This window comes from Hemicordylus capensis, chromosome 9 (genome assembly GCF_027244095.1).
Source record: "Hemicordylus capensis ecotype Gifberg chromosome 9, rHemCap1.1.pri, whole genome shotgun sequence".
Lineage (NCBI taxonomy): Eukaryota > Metazoa > Chordata > Lepidosauria > Squamata > Cordylidae > Hemicordylus > Hemicordylus capensis.
In genome coordinates, this window is record NC_069665.1 from 8,138,131 (window position 1) to 8,160,164 (window position 22,034).

The 22,034-nt window shown below is 44.5% G+C and overlaps 1 protein-coding gene across 3 annotated transcripts in view; it reads right to left on the reverse strand.

Moving 5' to 3' along the window:
- Positions 1-22,034, reverse strand: part of PLCG2 (phospholipase C gamma 2) — an 86,079-nt gene that overhangs the window by 1,767 nt on the left and 62,278 nt on the right. Inside the window, exons 19-33 of one of the 3 annotated variants that reach the window (XM_053270949.1) lie at positions 20,116-20,235; positions 18,441-18,621; positions 16,721-16,789; positions 16,184-16,293; positions 15,289-15,385; positions 13,326-13,392; positions 9,274-9,431; positions 7,986-8,088; positions 6,569-6,778; positions 5,685-5,830; positions 4,770-4,884; positions 2,891-3,058; positions 1,768-1,868; positions 1,595-1,683; positions 458-596 (exon numbers count right to left, since the gene is read on the reverse strand). In XM_053270949.1, coding sequence (XP_053126924.1) covers positions 1,639-1,683; positions 1,768-1,868; positions 2,891-3,058; positions 4,770-4,884; positions 5,685-5,830; positions 6,569-6,778; positions 7,986-8,088; positions 9,274-9,431; positions 13,326-13,392; positions 15,289-15,385; positions 16,184-16,293; positions 16,721-16,789; positions 18,441-18,621; positions 20,116-20,235 — 1,690 coding nt within the window. In that variant the 3' untranslated portion in view covers positions 458-596; positions 1,595-1,638. Of the gene's footprint in view, positions 1-417; positions 597-1,594; positions 1,684-1,767; positions 1,886-2,890; positions 3,059-4,769; positions 4,885-5,684; positions 5,831-6,568; positions 6,779-7,985; positions 8,089-9,273; positions 9,432-13,325; positions 13,393-15,288; positions 15,386-16,183; positions 16,294-16,720; positions 16,790-18,440; positions 18,622-20,115; positions 20,236-22,034 lie in introns of those variants that run through there. The other 2 variants (XR_008311246.1, XM_053270948.1) reach the window with 2 other exon arrangements.

The window sequence follows — 22,034 nt, forward strand, 5'->3', positions numbered from 1 at the left end:
GAGCACAAGTCAACTAGATCTAGTGCTGTCCTCGAGGGCAGCAGAGAACAAAGCCGTGTTGTCTTCTGTGCAACAGCCCTTCAGGTAACACAGCATTTCCACATGATCTACATTTTTTCTTTCTTTCCTTAGAATTGAGAGGTATCAAATATTTTTTAAATTTATGTATTTGCATGAGGGCTGAGGAATGGTGCACTGAACGCAGGTTGGAGTAGAAGATCTCCAAGGTCCCTTCTAACTCTAAAATTCTATAATTTGGTTAAGTCCAGCATATTTTTGGCAAACCAAAAAGCCAGACCAAGAAAAAGAGAGAAAAGGGGCTGAATATTTGTTCCCCTTATTGGTGGTTCTCTAGTTCTCTTTCGGTTCCTGCCGAAAGGATTCAGAATCTTCGAGGAGGCGTCATGAGCAACATACTTTCTGTTGCAGGTCTCTTGGTAAACTTGCAGCTGACCCTCGTTCACATTGAACTCTCTCAGTAACGCGTCTCGGCTGGGGTTCCTCAAGTTACGGCGGGTGTCGTACAGCTGATTGTTCAGCTCTGCTTGGCGCCTCCGTAGCTGCCGAAAGGATGAATAGAGCTCTTCTTCGCCTTCCTCCATGGGGAAAAAGCAAGAAGACTGTCTTAGACACCAGCAGAACAATAGCCATAATCAAATTGTTTATATTTTTAAAAGGCTAGGCATGGTGGAGCAAAGTGAAGCCCTTCTAAGGGTCAAACTAGACACAACGTTAAACATGAGTCTGCAATGTGAGCGAAAGGAGGGTTACCCCTTTGCCCCCCCCCCCATGCCATTTTCCTGGCATTAATCCCTCCCTCCAAAGTAGCTTGGGAGAGGGATGAGGGGGATTTTCAATAAGAAAAGTACATGGGCAGAAATTTAAGCCTGTTCCACCCATGCCCCCAAATCCTGATAAGGGTGTGTGTGTGTGTGTGTATACACACACACACCAGGAGAAATTATTACATGTTTAATATCTCTCTAATGCATAAAAGATATGAAAAATAACTTACAGATTTTTACACAAAACAGGTAAGCTGAAACAAACCGAGCAAACGTTTCAGTATAATACACCAGTATTATTTTTAACATCTTATACGCATTAAAGAGATCATTTGGAAGTTTGGAGCAGTGCAATGTGTATTTCATCGCTGGTATATTGTCATGTTTAATATAGCCTCCCGTTTGCTGCAAGCTCTGCTTCATTTAAATAGGAGAACCAAGTGCATGCTGAAGTCTCTCCCACCGAAATAAATGGACCTTTAAAAGGATCTGACTGTCGGTCCATATCGGCAGGAGAGAGTGAGAGAAAGATGCCTGAACATCAAGTAAGAGGAACAGCCATCAAGGAGAAGAACAGGCAGCATATATAGCAAGAGATAAATCATCAGTCCTAAATAATCCTTGGTGTTTAACATAGTACATGCATAGTACATATTTATTTATTTATCTGATTTATATATCGCCTTTCCAAATGTTTTGCAGTTGGCATCAAAGATCCTTCAAGCAAGAACCTCAGCCAAGAGAAATGCCAATCGGCCAAAATCCAAGTTTTCATTCTAACAAAAAGCCGCATTAAGGGCTATACTTACCGGAACTTGCTGCATCTCACAGTAGACCAAGAGCGAAGCCAGCTCTATATCCTCGCTATACCCATTTTTGAGAGGAACTGACCGAAAGCCTAAAAGGGCAGGATTAGAAAGGTTACCTATAGCTTCGAGGCTGTCTCAGCATCACACGTACGACGCAATAGCCTGTAGCTCACCTGTTCTAGTCTTGAAAGTAGAACAGAGTTTGGAGATTTACTAGGAAGCAGCAGGCAGAGCAGGAAAGGCAAGGCATCATGGGAAATCGCATGCACCAGAGCTGGAAAAAATTAGAAGCTGCCACAAGGAATATGCATTTCGGCAACAGTTCAAAAAGCAAAGTAGCATCTCAGCTAGCCAGACAATCTTGAGCAGAGACAGGTTTCAGAATTCATTCTAAACTGAGAGTATCGTGGAGACAGTGACCAAATTAACTCCTTTCTCAGCTCTTACTGAAATCACAGGGATAAGCCAAATGCAGCGGAACTGATCACCCTTCCTCCCTCTACCCTCAGGAGGAAGAACACGCAGAACAGAAACTGCAGCCATTTAACTAGCATGTTCTGCCTCCTCTTGCAAATCGGCTCCCGATCAACAAGACTATTTTCCTTTCCTGTGGGAGAACTGGCTATCATACAGAATTTCTGTGGCCATTGTTTTATTGCTGATTCATGGCCTAGTGCAAAACAATGTCCTTTGCTATATTTAAACCCCCGCCCCATGCAAACCCATGTTTCAGAATGGCAGGATATAGATTTGGAAAAGAAGAAGAAACAAAATAAAGATCTTGCTGGGAGAAATGTTTTGAGCAAGAACAGCAGATTGTGGTGAGTTCTGGACTAAAGGAATGTACTCATTTGCTGCCTAAACATGCGGTGATGATCTCCAAGTTAGGTGGGAAGTGTTATGTATGACAAACCCCGAGGCGCTACAAGGGTCTGCCAGGGAAAATCTTCGCAAGGTTGTGTCAAAAGCTTGCAAGCAAGAAGAGACAAGGTTGTACTTGGTTCCGAGGTCTGGCTGATCGAGGTGGTTAGACCTTAGCAAGGTGTCACTTAAAGGTTTAGTCATGGAAGGGCCAAGAAAGCACTTGCACACATTAACAAGTAAAAAGTGAAATTCGAAGAGTGTTGCATTTGATTCTGCAGTCATTCATCTCAGTTCCAATTAAGATGTACAGTGGAGTGCAAAACCAGACATGCTACCAGGGCCCTGAGTGAAAAGGTTATGTGCAAATTATCATTCTCTCTCTCCCTTTCTCTCGTCGTCGTTCAATGCATCACTGTTCCATTTGATATTTACCTGATTTGATTCCTTTAAGTGGGAAAGTGCCATGTGCTAAGAAGTTGGGGTCACTGAATATATCCTCCTCATACACAACGAAGCGCAGAAATGCTAGGCTGGGGTCATAGATTTCAAACTTCACTTGCTCCTGAGATGACACCCAGACTGGGTTAAGGCCATTGTCATCTGTAATGCAATGAATATGATAAAGCAAATGCTTCCATTTTTTCTGGATCAGGCCAAAGATCCATTGAGTCAACAATGACAACAACGAATATTTATATACCGCTATTCAACAAGAGTTCTCAAAGCGGTTTATATAGAGTAATAAAAATACGTAAATAAAGATGGCTCCCTATCTCCAAAGGGCTCACAATCTAGAAAAGAAACAAGATAGACACCAGCAACAGCTATTGGAGGGATGCTGTGCTGGGGATGGATAGGACCAGTTGCTCTCCCCCTGCTCAATTAAGAGAAACACCACTTTTAAAAGGGGGTCTTTTTGCTCAGTTAGCAGGGGATTCAGTCCAGCATTCTGCTTCAAGCAGTGGGCATGACTTAGCTAAGCAGGGTCCACCCTGGTTGCATATGAATGGGAGACTTGATGTGTGAGCACTGGAAGGAAGATATTCCCCTTAGGGGATGGAGCCGCTCTGGGAAGAGCAGAAGGTTCCAAGTTCCCTCCCTGGCAGCATCTCCAAGATAGGGCTGAAGGAGGCTTATTCTAACCTCAGAGAAGCCACTGCCAGTCTGTGTAGACAATACTGAACTAAATGGACCAATGGTCTGACTCAGTATATGGCAGCTTCCTATGTTCCAGGTGCATCCGGGAAGCCCGCAAGCAGGGGAAAGAAAGCAACTGCCCCATCTCTTGGAGCTCCCTAGTGGCTTTGAGGATCATATCTGTCCCCTCTAGTCCTGATGGAAATATACAGTTACCAAGGCTAGTGGCCATTGACAGCTCTGCTCTCCATGAATGTGTCTAATTCTTTTAAAACTGTTTAGACGAGTGACCATCACCACATCTTGCAGTAGCAAATTCCAGCGTTTTAACAACTACACATGGTGTAAAGAAGTCCCTCCTTTTGTCTGTCTTGAAGCTCACACCCCTCCTGTATTCTACCAAAGAAAACCAAATGACTGTGGTCGCCAAGAGGCAACACCGACTCGATGGCATGTCTTTGTGATGCACTCTATTGATTGCTCTGTCAATTTTCATGTTATTGCTCATTTTGATCCCACCCTTCTTTCATGGAGCTCAGGGCAGTGCACGTACAGGCCCCCTTCCCTTTTAACTTCACAACAACCCTGTGGGGATAGGTTAGGCGGAAAAAGAGTGGCTGATCCAGTTGGCTGGTTCAAACGTCACGCGGAACCTTGGACAGAGTCTCGGGAACACATTTATTTTTATTTATTGTTGCATTGTTATACCACCTTTCATTGAAATAATCTCAAGGTGGTTCTCTGCTCCTCACTCTTATCACTGCTCACCACTAATTCCTGTCTAGGTAAAATGAGGTTCATCCAAACCAAGTACCTCAGGTCTGTACCCAAGGTTTGAAGTGAGTGACAAATCTTGCATTGTTTGAATCAAGTACGTTAAAAGAAGCAGAGATTGGTGGGGTCGGACGACACAAACTCAGCTTATTTTAACCTAGATAGGAAGCAGATGCTCGCGTGGGGATGGAAGCCGCGGAGGGTTGCTCCCGAGATTCAGGGGCCTTGCACAGACCTCGGCTCTAACTGAGGTTCCACGTGATGTTTGAACCAGCCAAGCTTCACAGCTCAGTGGGGATTCAGATGAGGGAGACCTAGGTTCACGTAGAGTGCCCCAGTCACTATCTCTCTTATACACGAAGAACCCATTTTTTCCATTTAAAAACTGAGCAATACTTACTGACAACCGTTGTCTTGAACTTATTGTTGTCGTATTCAACCCCGCAAATTTCCACCTCTATAAATGGGCAGGCAATATTTCTTCCAGGCTTAGGGAGATGGCGAGCAGCAATGACCTATTTGCAGGCAAGCATCTCAGATCATTATTTGGAACAGCCATCTAGTTTTTGATCAAGTTTCATCAATTCAAGTAGCTGTTAACCAACACATCAACAGGCGCTATTTTACAAGACACAACTCATCTCAATGGCAGAGATGCAAGCACATTGCTTAGCTTTCCTGCTGAAATCAATGGGTCTTAGAAGCACTTGACCTTGGCAGCTAGTTCCCAGACTTACTTATGGAAAAGCAGACCTTAAAGATGGTCTCACTGTAGGAGCATTTGGTGGTCAGGATGAAAAGAAGCAATGTTTTCTATCAAAATTATTGATTAAATAATTAGATTAGAATTGGCTTCTCTTCTAAATTGGGTTCCGTTCCTGGAAACCCTCATGGTTGGAAAACCAAAAAAAGGTTTTTAAAATCTCCAACCCCCAGAAATGACCCTGTGAACCCCCTGAACCCCCCCCCAAAAGACCCCATGATCCCAGAAATTGGCTGAAAAAATGGCTGAAAGTCATTGTTGGCAAGGGGGGGGGGTGACAGTTTGCCAGCCACGGGAACTGTAGTGCATTTGTAACAATCACATTGGGTTATTTCTGTCTCCAGGGAGGCAAGGATGGAGAATAAGCACTATCTGACACTACAAGCGCACATGCGCATTAAGGCTTGGCAGATAAACCTTCCCCTGCCCATGGAAGAGATTTCTGTTACCTCTCTCAGAAGCTGCAGAGGTACAATTTAACATGTCTGACAAGGCTTTCAGAAGTTCCTTGCCTGTATGGTAAGGAGCTTTTAAAAAACAATGAACATTTACCCTCACTGTCAAAATCATCTGTAGTTTCTTCTTGGATTCGTTTGGCACTGGGTCATACGCCTCACTCCTCATACTTTCTGGCTGGAGCACATAACCAGTTCGGCCATTCAGTGAAAACAACGCATGATTCATCTGCATGTATTTATCTGGTGAGATAATTTTTTTAAAGCCATGTTAGCAAGATGGCCTATTTCAACAAAAATGGAAAGGATTGGGAAAAGTCACATGAATCGCACAGCAGAACAACTGGCAAACTCAAAAGCCACCAGAGTAATTGACAGCTTTGCATTAGCTGCAGCTAAATCTCAGCAAAATGGGTTACAGACTTGACTTGTGCAATGATTGATAAGTAGTTGTAGCAGCTAATTGGGGACCCAAGTTTAAAAAACCATGAGCTAAGTACTTCCACTGAGAGATATAAAATCATGCATGGTGTGGAGAAATTGGATAGAGAGAAATTCTTCTCCCTCTCACATAACACTAGGACCAGGGGTCATCCCATGAAACGGATTGCCAGGAAATTTAGGACCAGCAAATGGAAGTACTTTTTCACACAATGCATAATCGACTTGTGGAATTCTCTGCCACAAGATGTGGTGACAGCCAACAACCTGGATGGCTTTAAGAGGGGTTTGGAAAACTTCATGGAGGAGAGGTCTATCAACAGCTACTAGTCAGAGGGCTATAGGCCACCTCCAGCCTCAAAGGCAGGATGCCTCTGAGTACCAGTTGCAGGGGAGTAACAGCAGGAGGTAAGGCATGCCCTCAACTCCTGCCTGTAAGCTTCCAGCATCATCTGGTGGGCCACTGTGTGAAACAGGATGCTGGACTGGATGGGCCTTGGGCCTGATCCAGGAGGGCTATTCTTATGTTCTTATCTTTACCTGGAGTCTGAAAATTAAGAGCCACCATCTGTGAGCCACAAAACCAGAAGCGGAATGGGTCATAATTGGAGGAGTCCACCCTCTGCCCTTTTGGGTATATCCGCGTCAGCCCCTTCTGATTGTATTTCAGTAGATCAACAGGCTTTTGCTTGACAATGCCTTCTGCCTTGGTCTCCACAAAGGAACGGATTTCTTTGAAGTCAGGATGTTCTGCAAGAGAGAAGACTGGGCATGTAAGTGAACAGGAAAACCTTATCTTCAGAAAGATAAGCCAGCCATGATTGGTAATCAATATTTTTCTGTCCCAATGGTCACAAAACAAAACAACAAATATTTATATACTGCTTTTCAACAAAAGTTTCCAAAGTGGTTTACACAGAAAAAGAAGAAGAAAGAAGATGGATCCCTGTCCCCGAAGGGCTCACAAACATAAGATAGACACCAGCGACAGTCACTGGAGGGACGCTGTGCTGGGGGTGGATAGGGCCAGTTACTCTCTCCCTGCTAAATAAAGAGAATCACCTCATTAAAAAGGCACCTCTTTGCCCAGTTAACAAGCCCAATACAAATTCAAGAGAAAGAAATACTTGCGTGCATGCACACGCACACGCTCAAAATATAGCAATCAATCAAGCGGACTGAAGGGATTGTATAAACTGCTCTTTAAAAGCATTCAGTGATGAAGGTTCACACTGAACAACCTATTTATGCTCCCTGACTCAACAATGGGAAAGAAGTCCAGCCCTAATCTCTTTGACTACCATTTCAAACCACAACATCTTAAGAACATGAAAACAGTCCTGCTGTATCTGGCCCCAAGCCCACAGATTGGCCCATCAGATGCCTCTGAGAAGCCCACAGGCAAGAGGTGAGGGCAAACCCAGTTCTTTCCACCTTTATGCAACAACACATGTTTATCTACTTATATCTAATTTTCCAAATGTGAGTATCTTTCCACATTGCCAGGTCAGTCGTTTTCAAGCAGTAGTCATGCCTCTGGCTGCTGTTACCAAAATTCCCACCTCTCTTTTAACATTTCCTTTTATTTTCGTCCACGTTTACAATTTGGGAGCATCTTGAATTCAGAACCATTTTCCAGAGTACTACATATATTTCCACAGCTCTCTCTGTGTTTCGGATCTGAAATGCCATTGTGCTTCAGATTTGGGAACACATTGTAATCAAGATACCATTCCCTGATGGTCTGAGACTGCAAGTGGAAAGAAGGGTGCAAGCAGGCTTATATGTGGAAGGACCAAACCACAGCAGTTTCCAGATCAGACATAGAGTTCCCATTAACAAAAGAAAAAGGCTATTTTCCTTTCCAAAATCTGCGTCTGACATCCTACTGAGTACACACAGCAAATTAGGTGACAAGGGCTGTAAATTAATTAACTAATTAATTAAAAGGGATTACCTAGGTTGTCCTTGGTTTTGCTTGTTGGTTTGCAGTAGATTACCAAGTCAGATAATTCCATAGCAATTAACTGGTTCTTTTCCCATATTCGCTTCTTATCGTTCTGTTTGAATAAAAAGAAAAGCTCCTCAGAGGACACACTTTATTCCAGAGCAGTCACCTGCCCTTGAGAAATATGTCAAAAGAAACACAACACTGTGGAATTACTCACCAGTGTTTGACTTTAGATTTGCGCCTGCACACTCCTTGGGCTTAAAATGCACAAATCCCAAAACAAGCCGTTGCTAGATTTACTTATTGCGCAACATTAGGCAACAAGCAAGCTTTACTTATTACGCAACGGTGTTTTTTCATACTTAAAACACTGGATTCCAATGAAAAAGAAACAAAAACTGCCCAGTTTTTCACAACAGTTGTAGGTAACAAAAAGGTTTTAGTACTCCAGAAGTTCGAATTTTGATTCTGTAAACTCACGGCTGGCCTGGATAACATTTCACCCACCAACTGCATGCAGGAAGGATGTGCACACGTCTCTGGGCTCCACTCCTGGCATCCAGGGTGGCTTCCCCTAATCTCATGGAGAGGAGGCGTCTCCTAAATTCAACATGTGCTGCAAACAACAATTTAAACTAATATTCTTAATGCATGCAGCGGGGCAACTGGATTATTTTTGTGAGTCGCCTCAAGCAGCATTGCACTGACGGGCAGGACATAACCCCACCCCCCTGCAATTAATGAATGGTACCTTAGAGCACCAGGAGGGGCAAAGGACACACACATTCACAGCACATGCACATCCTTGGCACATGTGGTTGGGCCTCTGAACAAAGTGCCAACCACTTCCGCAGGGGCGGAGAGCTGGCGTTGTGGAAGCAAGCATGGCTTATCCCCTTTTGGAGGGGGAATCTTCTGAAGCTAATTCTTGCACCATGTTCACGTGACTCACAGGGCAAAGGTGCCCCGCAGTATTCCCTGTAACAGGGATTCCCAGATGCTGTCGACTACAACTCCCACAATCCCCAGCCAAAGGCCACTGCAGTTGGGGATTGTGGGGATGGTATTGCACATCTGGCAATCTATGTCACAGGGGACATTGGTGCCTAGCAAGGGGCAGGCTCTCCCAAAGCCTCTGTGGCTGTTGACATGGGGAAGAAGGAATCCTTTTCACCTGGGCTTTCAAGGGAGGAAACAGTAGGTGGAGCTAATGGCCCTGCCCTGGTTTAGATGAAAATCGCTCTTGCGTCACATTAGGTGCCGACCAAGGCTTCAGCAGCAGCCATACTGGTACCTGATCTCTCGTCTTCCATGTGATTTCCCTGATGCTCTGATACCACTGAAACAGCTCTTCCACTTTCTCAGTAGCAAACTCAACAGAAGGGTCATCAGCATTCTTGGGTTCCAGGACAAAGACGAACAACTTGCCATTTTTTCCTTGTGGCAGTTTTGCTATTGGGAATTGGAAACAATGAAAGCATATACCCACAGTGAGATGGGCACCTCAGCAATTATCTATCCGTCTTACTGCATATGCAGAGCTGAAGTTTCTGCAAAGTTTTGCATTTGAAGATGCCAAGGATTGAACTTGGGATCCCCTAAACAGGGCTGGGAGCATTGGCTACTTACCATGAAGGTTTTTTCCTGCTGCTGCTGCAATATAGGAGGACATCTGTTGGGTTATCCTTCCCCATTGCTCCAGAGGCAGGACTATGCAAATTAACTTAGAAAGCTTAAATCGCTCTGGGAAGGAGAACCCCATCCAGTTCTGAACAGCTGAGAGAACAGAGAATATCAGCTTAGAGAACAATTGTAAGAAACAGCAAAAGAGAGAAAAATGGTGGTGGTGGGCTGTGGCGAACAATGGGCCCTTGCTGTAGGAGGTCTGTTGAAACCGGCATGAAACCAGTAACTCCTTGGCCAGTGTGGAGCCATTAGGATGACCTCCGCCTGGTACAGTTGGACCTTGTGAAGGAATCTTCTGGTCAGAGGCACAGGAGGAAAAGCATACAGCAACTCCTGTGGCTATGGTGTCGACAGGGCATCTACTGCTTCCGCTCCCTCGCACTGGAAGCGGGTGAAGAACCTTGGAAGTTTGGCATTGTTGGGTGCCACGAAGAGGTCGACTTGTGGGCATCCAAAGTGCGCTGTGAGAGTAGCCTGAATACTCGATGACCGAGGCGCCATTCTGCTGGCTGAATTTCTGTCAGGCTCAGCCAATCTGCTTCAGTTTTTAGAATTCCGCTCACATGATGTGCCCACAGGGATGCCAGATGGGTTCCCGCCCACTGGAGAAGTGTTGCTTCTTGGTGTAGGAAGAGCGACTTGGTTCATCCTTGGCGACTGACATGGGCTTCTGCCGTGATGTCCATGCGCACAAGGGCATGTTTGCCTCTCAACAGATGTTGAAAAGCCATCAATGTGAGGCGGATGGCCCTCAGCTCCAACCAATTGATGCTGTGGTCCCTTTCCTGTGGGGACCTTTTCCCTGGAGGCAGTGGGCTCTCCGGAGGCTGGCATCGGTCATTACGATGACTCTAGGTGGGTCTAGAAATGGTTTTCCTTGGGAAAGACGGTTCAGAGTTGTCCACCAATTCAGGGACTGATGTAGATTGAGGGGCACTAAGATTCTCATGTGGGACTTTAGTGCTACTGCATTCCGGTAAGGCAGTAAGAACCACTGTAGTGGGTGCAAGTGGAACCTGTCCAGTGTACCACCACCATTAGCCCCAATAGTTGAGCTAGAGTTAGAAGCGGTACCCTGTTGCCTGGGAGAATCAAAGAAATTGTAGCCAGGATCTTCTGAATGCATTCCTGGGGTAGGTGTAACCTGTCCAGGGTGGTGTCTATTATTACTCCCAGATGATGTAGTCTCTGAGAAGGAGAAATTTGGCTTTTTGAGCGCTCGACTAGGAACCCATGGGTGGACAACATTTGGAGCGAATGCTCAGGTCTGACTGGGCTGAAGGTAGATCTGGTGCTCTGAGGAGGAGGTCATCAAGTTGGGAAAGTTTCTGACACCCTGGAGCCTGAGGTGTGCTATGAGTCCTGCCATGACCTTGGTGAACACCCTGGGTGCTGAGGACAGACCAAAGGGTAAGGCTTTGAAAGGTAAGGTAAGTGCCTGCCTGCATGATTGAAGCGGAGGAATGGCCAGATGTCTAAATGAACTGGAATGTGGAGATAGGCCTCTGTCAGATCTGTGGAAGCAAGGTGATCCAAGATGGTGGAGGGATTCTGCAGTTGATCTCAGAGTCTCCATCTCAAATTTTTTTGTGTCTGACAAATTTGTTGAGAAACTTGAGATCCAGGACTTCACTGGTGAAGAGTTCCCAGGCATAAAAGTAGTGTGTTAAGCGACCTCTCACCAGGAGTGGCCATGACTGCTGTCTAGGTGAAGGTTTGCAATCATACGCGGCATGGCTGCTGCCGTGAAAGGCTAACGTCTTTGCCTGTGAAGGGCTGACGTCTTTGCAGCAGAATATTCATGCTGCTGGAATATAGCAGCATGGATAGTCCAATAAGGTCTGATATAAGCAGCATGGATATTCACCGGGTCTGAACCTGTTCCAAAAGGGACGTTGCACTCTGTTGTCCCTCTCCACGGGTCTGAAGGGGGCCCTGAAGGAACTAACTGACTGAAAGGGCCATTTATTCTGCCTATGGAAGTCCCTGAGCATTGTAGGAAGGGCTTCTCTCTTATCCTTAGTTTCAATGAGTTGATCATTTAATGCCTCATTGCCGAACAGCCTGGAACCTATGTAAGGGGCAGCCACCAAAATGGAGCAAGAGGTGGTGTCTACCTGCCAATGTTTCAACCGTAGGATTTGTCCGGCCGCTAAGGTGGAAGCGGTGGACCTATGAAGCAGATGGAGTCCATAGTGGTGTCAGCTGTGAAGGCCTGCGCCTTCTGGATCTTTAATAATGTTTGCTTTAGGCATATGGGGTCCTCTGGTGGGTTTTGAATTCAATCATTGACCCATAAGAGTGAAGCCCTGAGGATGAGGGAGTCCGCTGTAGAAGAGCGGACAGCCAGGGAAGAGGCTTCATGAGCCCTTCTGAGGGAGGACTCCGTCTTTTTTCCAGAAAGGTCCCACCCTGAGGCAGGTGTCTTTGGGAGCACTGCGTGTGAAAGAAGGGCCATTACAGGTCCATCAGTGGGGGCCACTTTGTGGAGCTGGAGGCTTTCTTCAGAGAAACTATAAAACCTACTGGCCACTTTACTAGGCTTCCTGGTTATATTAGGCAATGCTCATTCCTGTTTCACTGTGTCACTGAAAAGTTATGGGAAAGGAAAATTCTTTTCTCTGGTCTTATTTTTTAGGAAATACAAGGGCCCCCTCAGAATTGAATTGGTCCTCTTGGGGGAAGCCCAGTTGGAAGCCTAAGAAGTAAACAGCTTTACTCAGTAAAGAGGCAAAGTCATCTGGAATAAACCATCTTTGAGAGGCAGAAAAGAGTTCAATAAGCAAAAAATAATTTATTTTTTTTGTAGTAACCAGGAGAAGGAAGAAAAGCTGGTAAAAGAAAATAATTTGAAAGGAAGCTGAAGGGATAGCTATTATGAAGAAAATGAGAAGGCTTTTTGGGAGAAAGGAAAAAAGGCTGTCACTGGAACAGATGCAGGACTATCAGAACTGGGGTGGGTGGGTGTTATCCCTCCCAGGGCTATTTAAGCTTTCTAGGTTAATTTGCATAGTGCTGCCACTGGAACAACATGGAAATATAACCCACGAAATGTCCGATTTCAGCGGCAGGGAAGGCCCAAGTTGAAACGTCAGAGACCTGCTGCCAGTCAGTGTAGACAATACTGACCTGGCTGGACCAGTGGTCTGTCTTGGTATAAGCCAGCTTCACAGAGAGAGCCAGCGTGGTGTAGTGGTTAGAGTGCTGGACTAGGGGAGACCCGAGTTCAAATCCCCATTCAGCCATGAAACTAGCTGGGTGACTCTGAGCCAGTCACTTCTCTCTCAGCCTAACCTACTTCACAGGGTTGTTGTGGAGGAACCTAAGTATGTAGTACACCGCTCTGGGCTCCTTGGAGGAAGAGCGGGATATAAAATGTAAAATAAATACTATCCTTGAAGAGGGACTTTTAAGGAGAGCATAACGTTAGAATAAAAGACCGTTGGGGAAGACTATCACGGGTCAGGCAGGAAAGCCTTGAAACTGAAAAAGCAACACCAAGGAGTTTGATAATAAACTGTATAAAACACAGACAGAAACAATGACACCACTATTTCTGTCTTCATCACATTAAGAACTAAGTTGTGTGTGTTTTTTAATGGAAGGTGGCAATTTTAAAAAAAACAAACACCTCACAGAGGAAGTCAGAGGGCTACATACCGACGTTATACATGTTAAGGTCCAAAATACCCCGGCAAAGAGGCCCTAAAGGATTATCTTCAATGATCTGTAATGACAAAGATAAATGGATTTATACTTTAATCAGAACACTTTTTAACCCTTTTAACACCCTCATCAGATGTCTAGCCACCTAATGGCACAGTGGGGAAGCAACCTGCCTAAGGAGCAAGAAGCTGTCAGTTCGAATCCCCGCTGGGATGTTTCCCAGACTATGGGAAACACCTATATTGGGCAGCAGCGATATAGGAAGGTGCTGAAAGGCATCATCACATATTGTGCGGGAGGAAGCAATGGTCAACCCCTCCTGTATTCTACCAAGAAAACCATATGGCTCTGTGGTCACCAGAAGTCGACACCAACTCGGCGGCACAATCTTTTCTCGGATGTCTAGAATGCACAAAACTAAGCACCATAAATTTATTGAGTCTGAAATCCTATGCACATTTATTTAGCTCCCTGAGCTCTGCAGGGCATGCTTTCAAGTAAACATGCATGGGATTTGGCTGTACACTGTCAAGGGAAATGCTTTAAAATCATCATTTTTGCAATGGGATGGAGGAATTACAAATGCCGAGTTTACTTGTGGGCAACCAAAATAAGGTATTTGCAGTTAGTTAAACTGCTGGGTGACGTGACCACTTTATGATTTTCAAGTTTATTCTCATATCTATGTCTGTGAGTTACTTCTTATCTGACTGGACAAAAGAACAGCCCTTATACAAATCTATGGTCACTGTTTCTTAAGGAGGACATTGTAGAACTGGAAAAGGTGCAGAAGAGGGAAACCAAGACTAACAATGGTCAGGAGCAGGGATTCTCAACGTTGGGTCTCCAACTGTTATTGGACTTCAACTCCCATAATCTCCAACTAAAGGCCACTAGGGCTGGGGATTATGGGAGTTGAAGTCCAATAACAGCTGGGGTCCCAACGTTGAGACTCTCTGGTCTGGAGCACCTTCCTTATGAGGCAAGGCTACAGCATCTGGGGCTCTTTAGTTTGGAAAAGCAGCAATTATGGGGAGATACAGCAGAGGTTTATAACATTATGCATGGAATAGAGGCAGTGGACAGAGAGCAGTTGTGCGGTGCTACATCCATTATTCCCAATGGATGCAGCATCGATTGTGCAATTTTAATTGTTTTATCTTTTACTTATTTTATTTTATTTATAAGCCACCTGACTCCAAGGCTCTAGGCCATTCACAACAATAAATGCAATAAAGACAAAATAGAACAATCTGTTAAAATAATTATTTAAAACAATTTAAAACAGGTTACTAAAGCCTGGCTAAAAAAAACAAGAAAGAGTCCTAAGGGCTCTTTTAAAGGCTGATAAAGATTGTTAAGCCATGAATGCCTATAGGGAGCGCATTCCACAGCCCAGGAGCGGCAGTTTAAAGTTGCTGTGGAACAGAAATGTGTCGTAACACCACCGACAGTGTTTTAGCTACTTGCAGCAGCACAGGCAGTGCCGGACATACTGCGCGCAGCATGGGAGACACTGTTTTCCTATCAGTGAACACGAACAACAAAATATCAACTGCATGGCAATAAGGAGATGAAGCAATTCACCACCACAAAAGATCAAGTAAAACTCCAGTTGTACAGGAGGACCTCGTTAATCGCGGGTCCAGTACTCGCGGTTTCACGTATCCACGGTCAGGTAATTGGCACCCAACCTCGGTATACGCGAGGCTAAACCGGCACAAGAAGGGTTAAGTTCTGCTGCCCAGAATAAAACCCAATCCACACACAGGTGGGGAAAAATGAGAGACAACACTGTTCCCACTCTCTGCCCACAATGCAGAACACGGGTGTACACACAAGGGGAGAATTCAGAAGGGCAACCTTCCGCATCTGCATGTAGATTCTGGATCAGAGTGTCTGAGCCCATTTTGTGAACATGAATGATTCATTTTAATTTAAAACTCGGCCTTCCCACCTGGCTCTCAAGTTCTTCTGTGTTATCAGTGGACATGTCTTCAACATAATTGGATGGAAAATAGTACTGAACTTTGTCTCCATAATCTCCTTTCCACCTGATAAATTGAAAGACAGAGAACTCAGTTGTGGCGTTTGCTGTTTTTTCAAAACACAAGCAGTGTCAACTGAATTATAAGCACCAAGCCACTTGCCCTTACATTTGGATTTCTAGATTGCATTCTCCAAGGCTTGAGACTTCCTTACAAGCAGCATCCAATGTCATCATGAAATCAATGCTTTCACGATACTCAAATGAACAATACTCCGACTCCGAGAACCCAAGAAGGGAAGCTTGAAGACTGGCACCCTCGGCAATGGAGGACACGCAGCCCCCACAGCAAAGCAAAAAAGGTTTCGTTTTGCTTCAGAAGCCTTTCCCTGAACCATCGTTAACACAGGCCGAGATCCTGAATGCTGACGCACCCACACTTCAAGCGGCTACAGGGATGCAGTGAAAGCCCGTGCACTGCTTCGCTGCGTTCTGAAGTTTCTGGAATGTAGGAGAGCACACCAAAACATGAGTCCTCAATTTAGTGGGCAATTACCCTCAGAATTCGGAAGACAGAAGCAATGCACAGGCCCTCCTTGCATCCCCTCAGCTGCTTGAAGTCAGGTTTGCCAGTCATAGCATTTTTGCAAAACACAATCCAAATCAAATCTCTTCCCTTCAGTTTGCTGCTCATGCATCCCCACAACCGAGAGAGAGAGAGAGAGAGAGAGAGAGAGAGAGAGTGTACATGCACGCACAGGTGTGAGAGCACATGTGCACCTGTTTCTCAAAGCCATATAGTGAAATTGATGGTTGAGATACAAACATTTAACACAACTAGCAAAACTCGAGCCTCTTTTCTTACCAGCCTCCACTTTCTTTCGAGACATTATGAATTAAGGCACCTCTGCAAAAGGTCAACTCATCATCTCTTTTTGCTTGGTAATCATACAAGGCCTTCACAGTTCTTTGAGGCTTCAGAGAAAAAGGGGAAAGGGTTACAAGTCAATGAGAGGACTGAATTTTAGAAAGCTCTATGAAACATGGAGACAACATTCCTTACGCCAGGGGTTCTCAAACTTGGGCCCTCAACTGTTACTGGACTACAGTTCCTATCATCCCGAGTCACAATGGTCTTGGGAGCTGTAGTTTGGGGGCTCCAAGTAATCTGGGAGCTATATTCTGGGACCTGTAAACTGGGGAGGTCCAAGTTTGAGAACCCGACTTAGTGTGTTTGTTTCTCCTCCAGTGGCCTGTCTCCCACCCGCCGCAACAGACTTGTGCATGCAATCAGCCTTCTCGAGTTTTAAACAGGAAATTAAGATAACAGGATCTCTGTTCTCTCAGTGACTCCTTCCTCTCAGGCCAAGGCTTAGTTTAAATAAAACCGAGGAAATCATACCACAGAAGGTGTTATTTCAGTGGGCTCCACATACATCTTCACATCATATAGTGAGTTAGGATCTTTTTCCTGCAAAATGAAAATAAAAAATTAAGTTCCACAGGCTGAAAAATCGTCATGCAAAAGTGGTTCATAAGTTAAAGTAGTAATAGTAGTAAAGTAATAATAATAGTAAAGTAAGTTGTTTGGCCTGGCCTTCCAAGGTTTTTAAATTGTTTTAAAGTATTTTAATTGGTTTTAAATTTGCTTTTTCCCCCAACATTGTTTTAAATAGCTTGTTTTAAAAGGTGTTTGCCTTTGTTTTTCACTTGTTGTGCACCGCTCAGAATCTTTGGATGGCGCGATATAGAATAAATAAATTGATTGATTGATTAAATAAATAAATTTAAAAACTGCCCAAATAATTACCTCTAGCAAAATTAAGATGGTATCGTCATTCTCCCCTTGCATTTTGCAATTTCAAAACAAACAAAAGAAGTCTCAGCAGTATTTTGGCAGGGTTCTCTTGCTCGTTTTTAATCTTTCAGTTAGACATTGAAGCTTTTGTAGTGATTGGCAATTTGAGTAATTTTCTAAAAGACCTAGGAACAATTATAATCCTCCTCTTCCTAACTCACTGTGCAAATTTGGTAAAGAGTTGAAGTTACTTCTGCCTCGCCTTTCTCCCACAGGAAGACAAGAAAGAAAATGGGGAAGCGCTTTTTCATGTCTGAGTCCCTTGCATGTGGGGTCGTAAGCCATTCAAAAAGCACTGCCATCTCCCATTCACTGTATAGAAGGCTTATCTAGCTCGGCATCCTGTTTCCCACAGTGGCCCACCAGAGGTCTCTGGAAAGCCTGTGAACAGAAGATTCTCAATAGCTCTCCCCTGCTGCAGCTCACCAGCAGTGGATATTCAGTGGGATACTGCCTCTGAAGGTTCCACTTAGCCATTGAAACCAATAGCCAATCCCCTTTACAAGCATGCCCAATTGGTCGAACCGGGCCGAACTGGTTCAACTCACTCGTACCGGCCCCTTTGGTGGGAGCGGGCGGGCGGGCGGTCCAGTTTGAGCTCGAACCGGTTCTGCACACCCTATTTATTAGGCTGTGTGATGAACATTCTCACCATGCAGTTTTGTGCTGTTTCCAGCTCTTTAAGGGGAGCAAGCTCTCTTGATCCCCTGCACCATCTTCGAAGCTGTGCAGGGAGTACTGGGAAGCGTAGCCTTTCCCAGCGCTTTCCTCCTAAAAGCTCTTAAGACAAGGCTTCATCTCTCTTAAAGGGCCAGCACTGAGGTGAGCACAGAACTGTGCGGAGATCAGCACGGCGGGAGATGGCTCTTACACTGAACATTTTTTGCCTGAGTGGTCCCTGCTTGGAAAACAGTGAAGATCACTGGTCTAATCCTCTTGTAAGAATAGAAGACCCACCCTGCTGGGTCAGGCAAAAGGCCCATTTAGCCCAACATCCTGTTTCCCACAGTGGCCAACCAGGTGCCTCTAAGAAGCCCACAAGCAGGAGATGATGGCAGAGCCCTTCTCCTGCGGTTTCTCTCCTCCAACTGGTATTCAGAGGCATACTGACGCTCAACCTGGAGGCAGCATATAACCATCAAGCCTAGTAGCCACTGACAGATTTCTCCGCCACAAAAATGTCTAAACCTCCACCTTTCCACATGAAACTTTTGTGCAGCTTTTTAAAACCAGCCTGCTTTAAAAAAATAAATAAATCACTTGCCGTGCTATAGCGATCAAGCAGCGCCTCCGTCACAGGATAACGCAATTTCATTTTCCGGTACAATGGATGCTTCTCATAGTAGTTCACCAGTTCTACTAAGCTCTCAAAGTAAGCAGATGTTCCCAGGACAAAAAGGCGGCCTTCTTGCTTGATGCGGCAGTGTTTCACTTTCCCTTCAGCTCTGCAGAATTAAATAGAGACCAGTCTGAGACCAGTCTTCTGAAAAACACCCACAAGGCAGCACTATCAAGTCCTTGGGCTTTGAAATGGCAGGGCGGGATCTCCAGATAAGCTTTGGCAGAGTGTCAGTATCATCATCAGATTTTAAATCAGGAGTTCTTCCTCTTGGAGAGCCCAAGGTTGCCTATGCCACTCTGGTCTACGAAAGCTTCTGCTACAATACTCTCAAAAGACTGCCAGACTCTTTTCTTGTATTTGCTGGAACAGATTAGCATAGCTACCCTACTGCTCTTTCATCCAAGTCTCCTTTACTGATGTTCCTTACTTTAGCTCTCAAACTTGGGTCTCCCGATGTTGTGGGAGTTGTGGTCCAACAAGATCAGGGGACTCAAGTTTAAAAATCCCTGCCCTAAGTGCTACTACATACAATTAAAAAATGACAAGAGTGGCATCTGTAAAAAGCTCATCAAAACGTCATATTTTTGGGAGCCAGCATGATGTAGTGGCTAGAGTGCCGGACTAGGACCAGGGAGATTCGAGTTCAAATCCCCATTCAGCCATGAAACTAGCTGGGTGACTCTGGGCCAGTCATTTCTCTCTCAGCCTCACCTACTTCACAGGGTTGTTGTTGTGAGGAGAAACCTAAGTATGTAGTACACCGCTCTGGGCTCCTTGGAGGAAGAGCGGGATATAAAATGTAAAATAAAATAAATATTTAGAATTGTGGCTTATAGTTATGGATTATAAACAACATCCAATACAACCATCATTCAGATAGGTTCAACATTATTAGCAGAGATGTGGGTTGTGCAGAACATTTTGAATAGGATTTTTTTCCTATTCAAATTTCCCCTCATTTGCAATATTTTTTTTCTCCAAAAAAATTTACAGACAAAATTTCCTGATGCCCCAAGTAGACTGTGATCTGATTTGGCATGGTATTTGACCTATTTATACAGGTGAGTTTTTAAATAAATAAATAAATAAACACACACCTCTACCATATTAAGTTTTTCAAGTAGAAATTTTAGAAATGGAATTTTTTCCATGGAAAAATAAAGTATGGAGAAAAAATTCTGATTATTAGAGTACAGTACTTCCTTAACAGCTAGAAAGCAGAAATTTGATACAAATATAATCCAAGGCACTCAGGTGAATAATAGGATGCTTCTGTATTGGCCAAAATTTAAGGTATCACATTTTGTCTCAGAATGGTAGCCAGCACTCCGTCAACAAGCAAGACACAATTGTGACTGAAGACTAGGCTATAAATAGGCTATAAGACCCATCACACACCTGAATCAATTTCAGGCCAAAGATGGTAGGATTTTGCAGAGGCAACGAGGAACGTATCTACACTTGTACCATCTAAGCATATTTACAAATACCACAATCAGAGAGGCCCTTTTCCATCCCCTAGAAGCTTCATAATTGCACACCCTTCGAGTCCTCTGGCCCTGTGATTCATGTCATATTTTAAAAGTTCATTTCTCACCTGAAAGTCATGGCATAGGAATTGGGTGCATCTCTCTTCCGTATCAGAAAAGCTCCATCCCGAGGAATTCGCATCAGCATATCTTCTGCTTCCCCTCGGCTCAGATTATCATAGTACCAACTATAAAAACAGAGAGAGAAATTCAGCCAGCCGTTTACAGAGCTCAGTTTACCTGCATTCAGAACAATTTGCAATGAGAAATCTGTAACTTCAGATGCTCCTATTGTGTGGAATGCTCCCTGTCACAACATACCCACACACGATATGAATGGGAGAAAAAGAAGAGCACACATAGAGCTGTTAGAAGGAGAGAAGCATCCCAACAACTGGCAACTGGTATCAAAAGTAGAGTTTCCCCCAACTGGCTGGCAACAATCTCTCCTGTCCCAATGCTAAGATGAAAACAGACCTCATACGAAAAGAGGATTCCCACCTTTGAAGCTGAACTGAGAGCCAAACTAGACACAACCATGACAAATCCATTCTCTTAAACTCAGATGTGCCCCAATCATATATAGAGGGGAACCAGGTTTTCAAGCAAAGAGACTACAACAGAAAAGGGGCCTTTTCGGTTGTGGCCCCTTCAAGTTTGGAACACCCTCCTGGAAGGGCTTCACCATGCTCCCTCCCCTCAGTATTTTTAAGAAACAACTGAAGGCACATCTTTTTAGAGAGGGTTTTTTTAATATTGTATCCTCTGCTTTTATCTGGTCGGTTTCTTAGTGTTTATAGTTTTTCATTCATAACTTTCAATTTCAATTTCTAAAACTTATTTTTAATTTCACCTTTCAAAACTAAAACCGCTCTGAGCCATTTTTGGAAGGCTCAAATAAATAAATAAATAAATAAATAAATAAATAAATAAATAAATTACAATTTTAATTGTGATTTTAGCTTGGTCTTTTAACTTTTCTAGCCTTATTGTTGACTATCTATTGTGTCTATTTTATTAATGCTGTAAGCTGCCCCAAGCAGTAGTGCACTGAATTGGCAGGGTATAAACAACGTTCCTTCTAAGGAGTGTGCGTGTGCCTGCGCTCACAAGTTTTTGATGTCCACTCAGTTAATTTTAGATCCCGCTCAGGTTGAATCAGGAAGATCCCACTCTGAATGCACATGCGCACACAAGGCCTTGATAAGTCCACCCAGAACAAAACTCATTCTGTACACAGATGAAAAAAATTAGAGGGACCACTGGGTATAAATATTTTTAATAAGAAGTGGGTGCTGTGTGAGAGAGAAAGGAGCAACGCTGCCCATGCCCTCAGCTCCATTTCTGCAGCTGCCGGGTGCTTCATTAACTTGTCTCAGCCGAAGGAGGCAGCAGGAGGCAGGTTGAGCAAACTTGATTTCCTGGTGGGCCCCACCTGCCGATGCAATTGCAAAGCGGCACTTGCTCCGCAACTAAGGAGCCTCCTGAGTGCCTTCTGTTTTGCTACCTTTGTTACTTCACCCTGGGAGGGAGAGCTTTCCACATCCTGCCCCTCCTCCTCGCACGACTGAACTAGCCGCTTCTTCTGCATCAAGCAGGAGAACTGATGCAACTGGGAATTATTCGCACACGGCTTCAGGGTAAATGTTGAGTGAAGCCGCTTTGAATTACACTCCCGGCATTGAGGGAAGCAGCCCCTCCCCTCTGCTCTGGGGTTTGGTTTTGGTACAAGTTCACATGGCATGCCTCCGTGTTTCCTTCTAGCCAATTGGCAGGGGGAAGAGATTTCTAAAGAGCTATATCTGCTTTTTCTAAAGAGAATATCCCTCTTATCATGCTAATGATTCTACGTCAGTGCCTCTCCCTATCTGCTCCAGCGTTTTCAGAAAAAGTTGTTTAAAACCAGCATTTTAAAAAACCCGGAAATACCTCGAGATGAGCTAGAATTCGCAAGACAAAGCCCAACGTGTGTGGAGTGGGTCCAAGG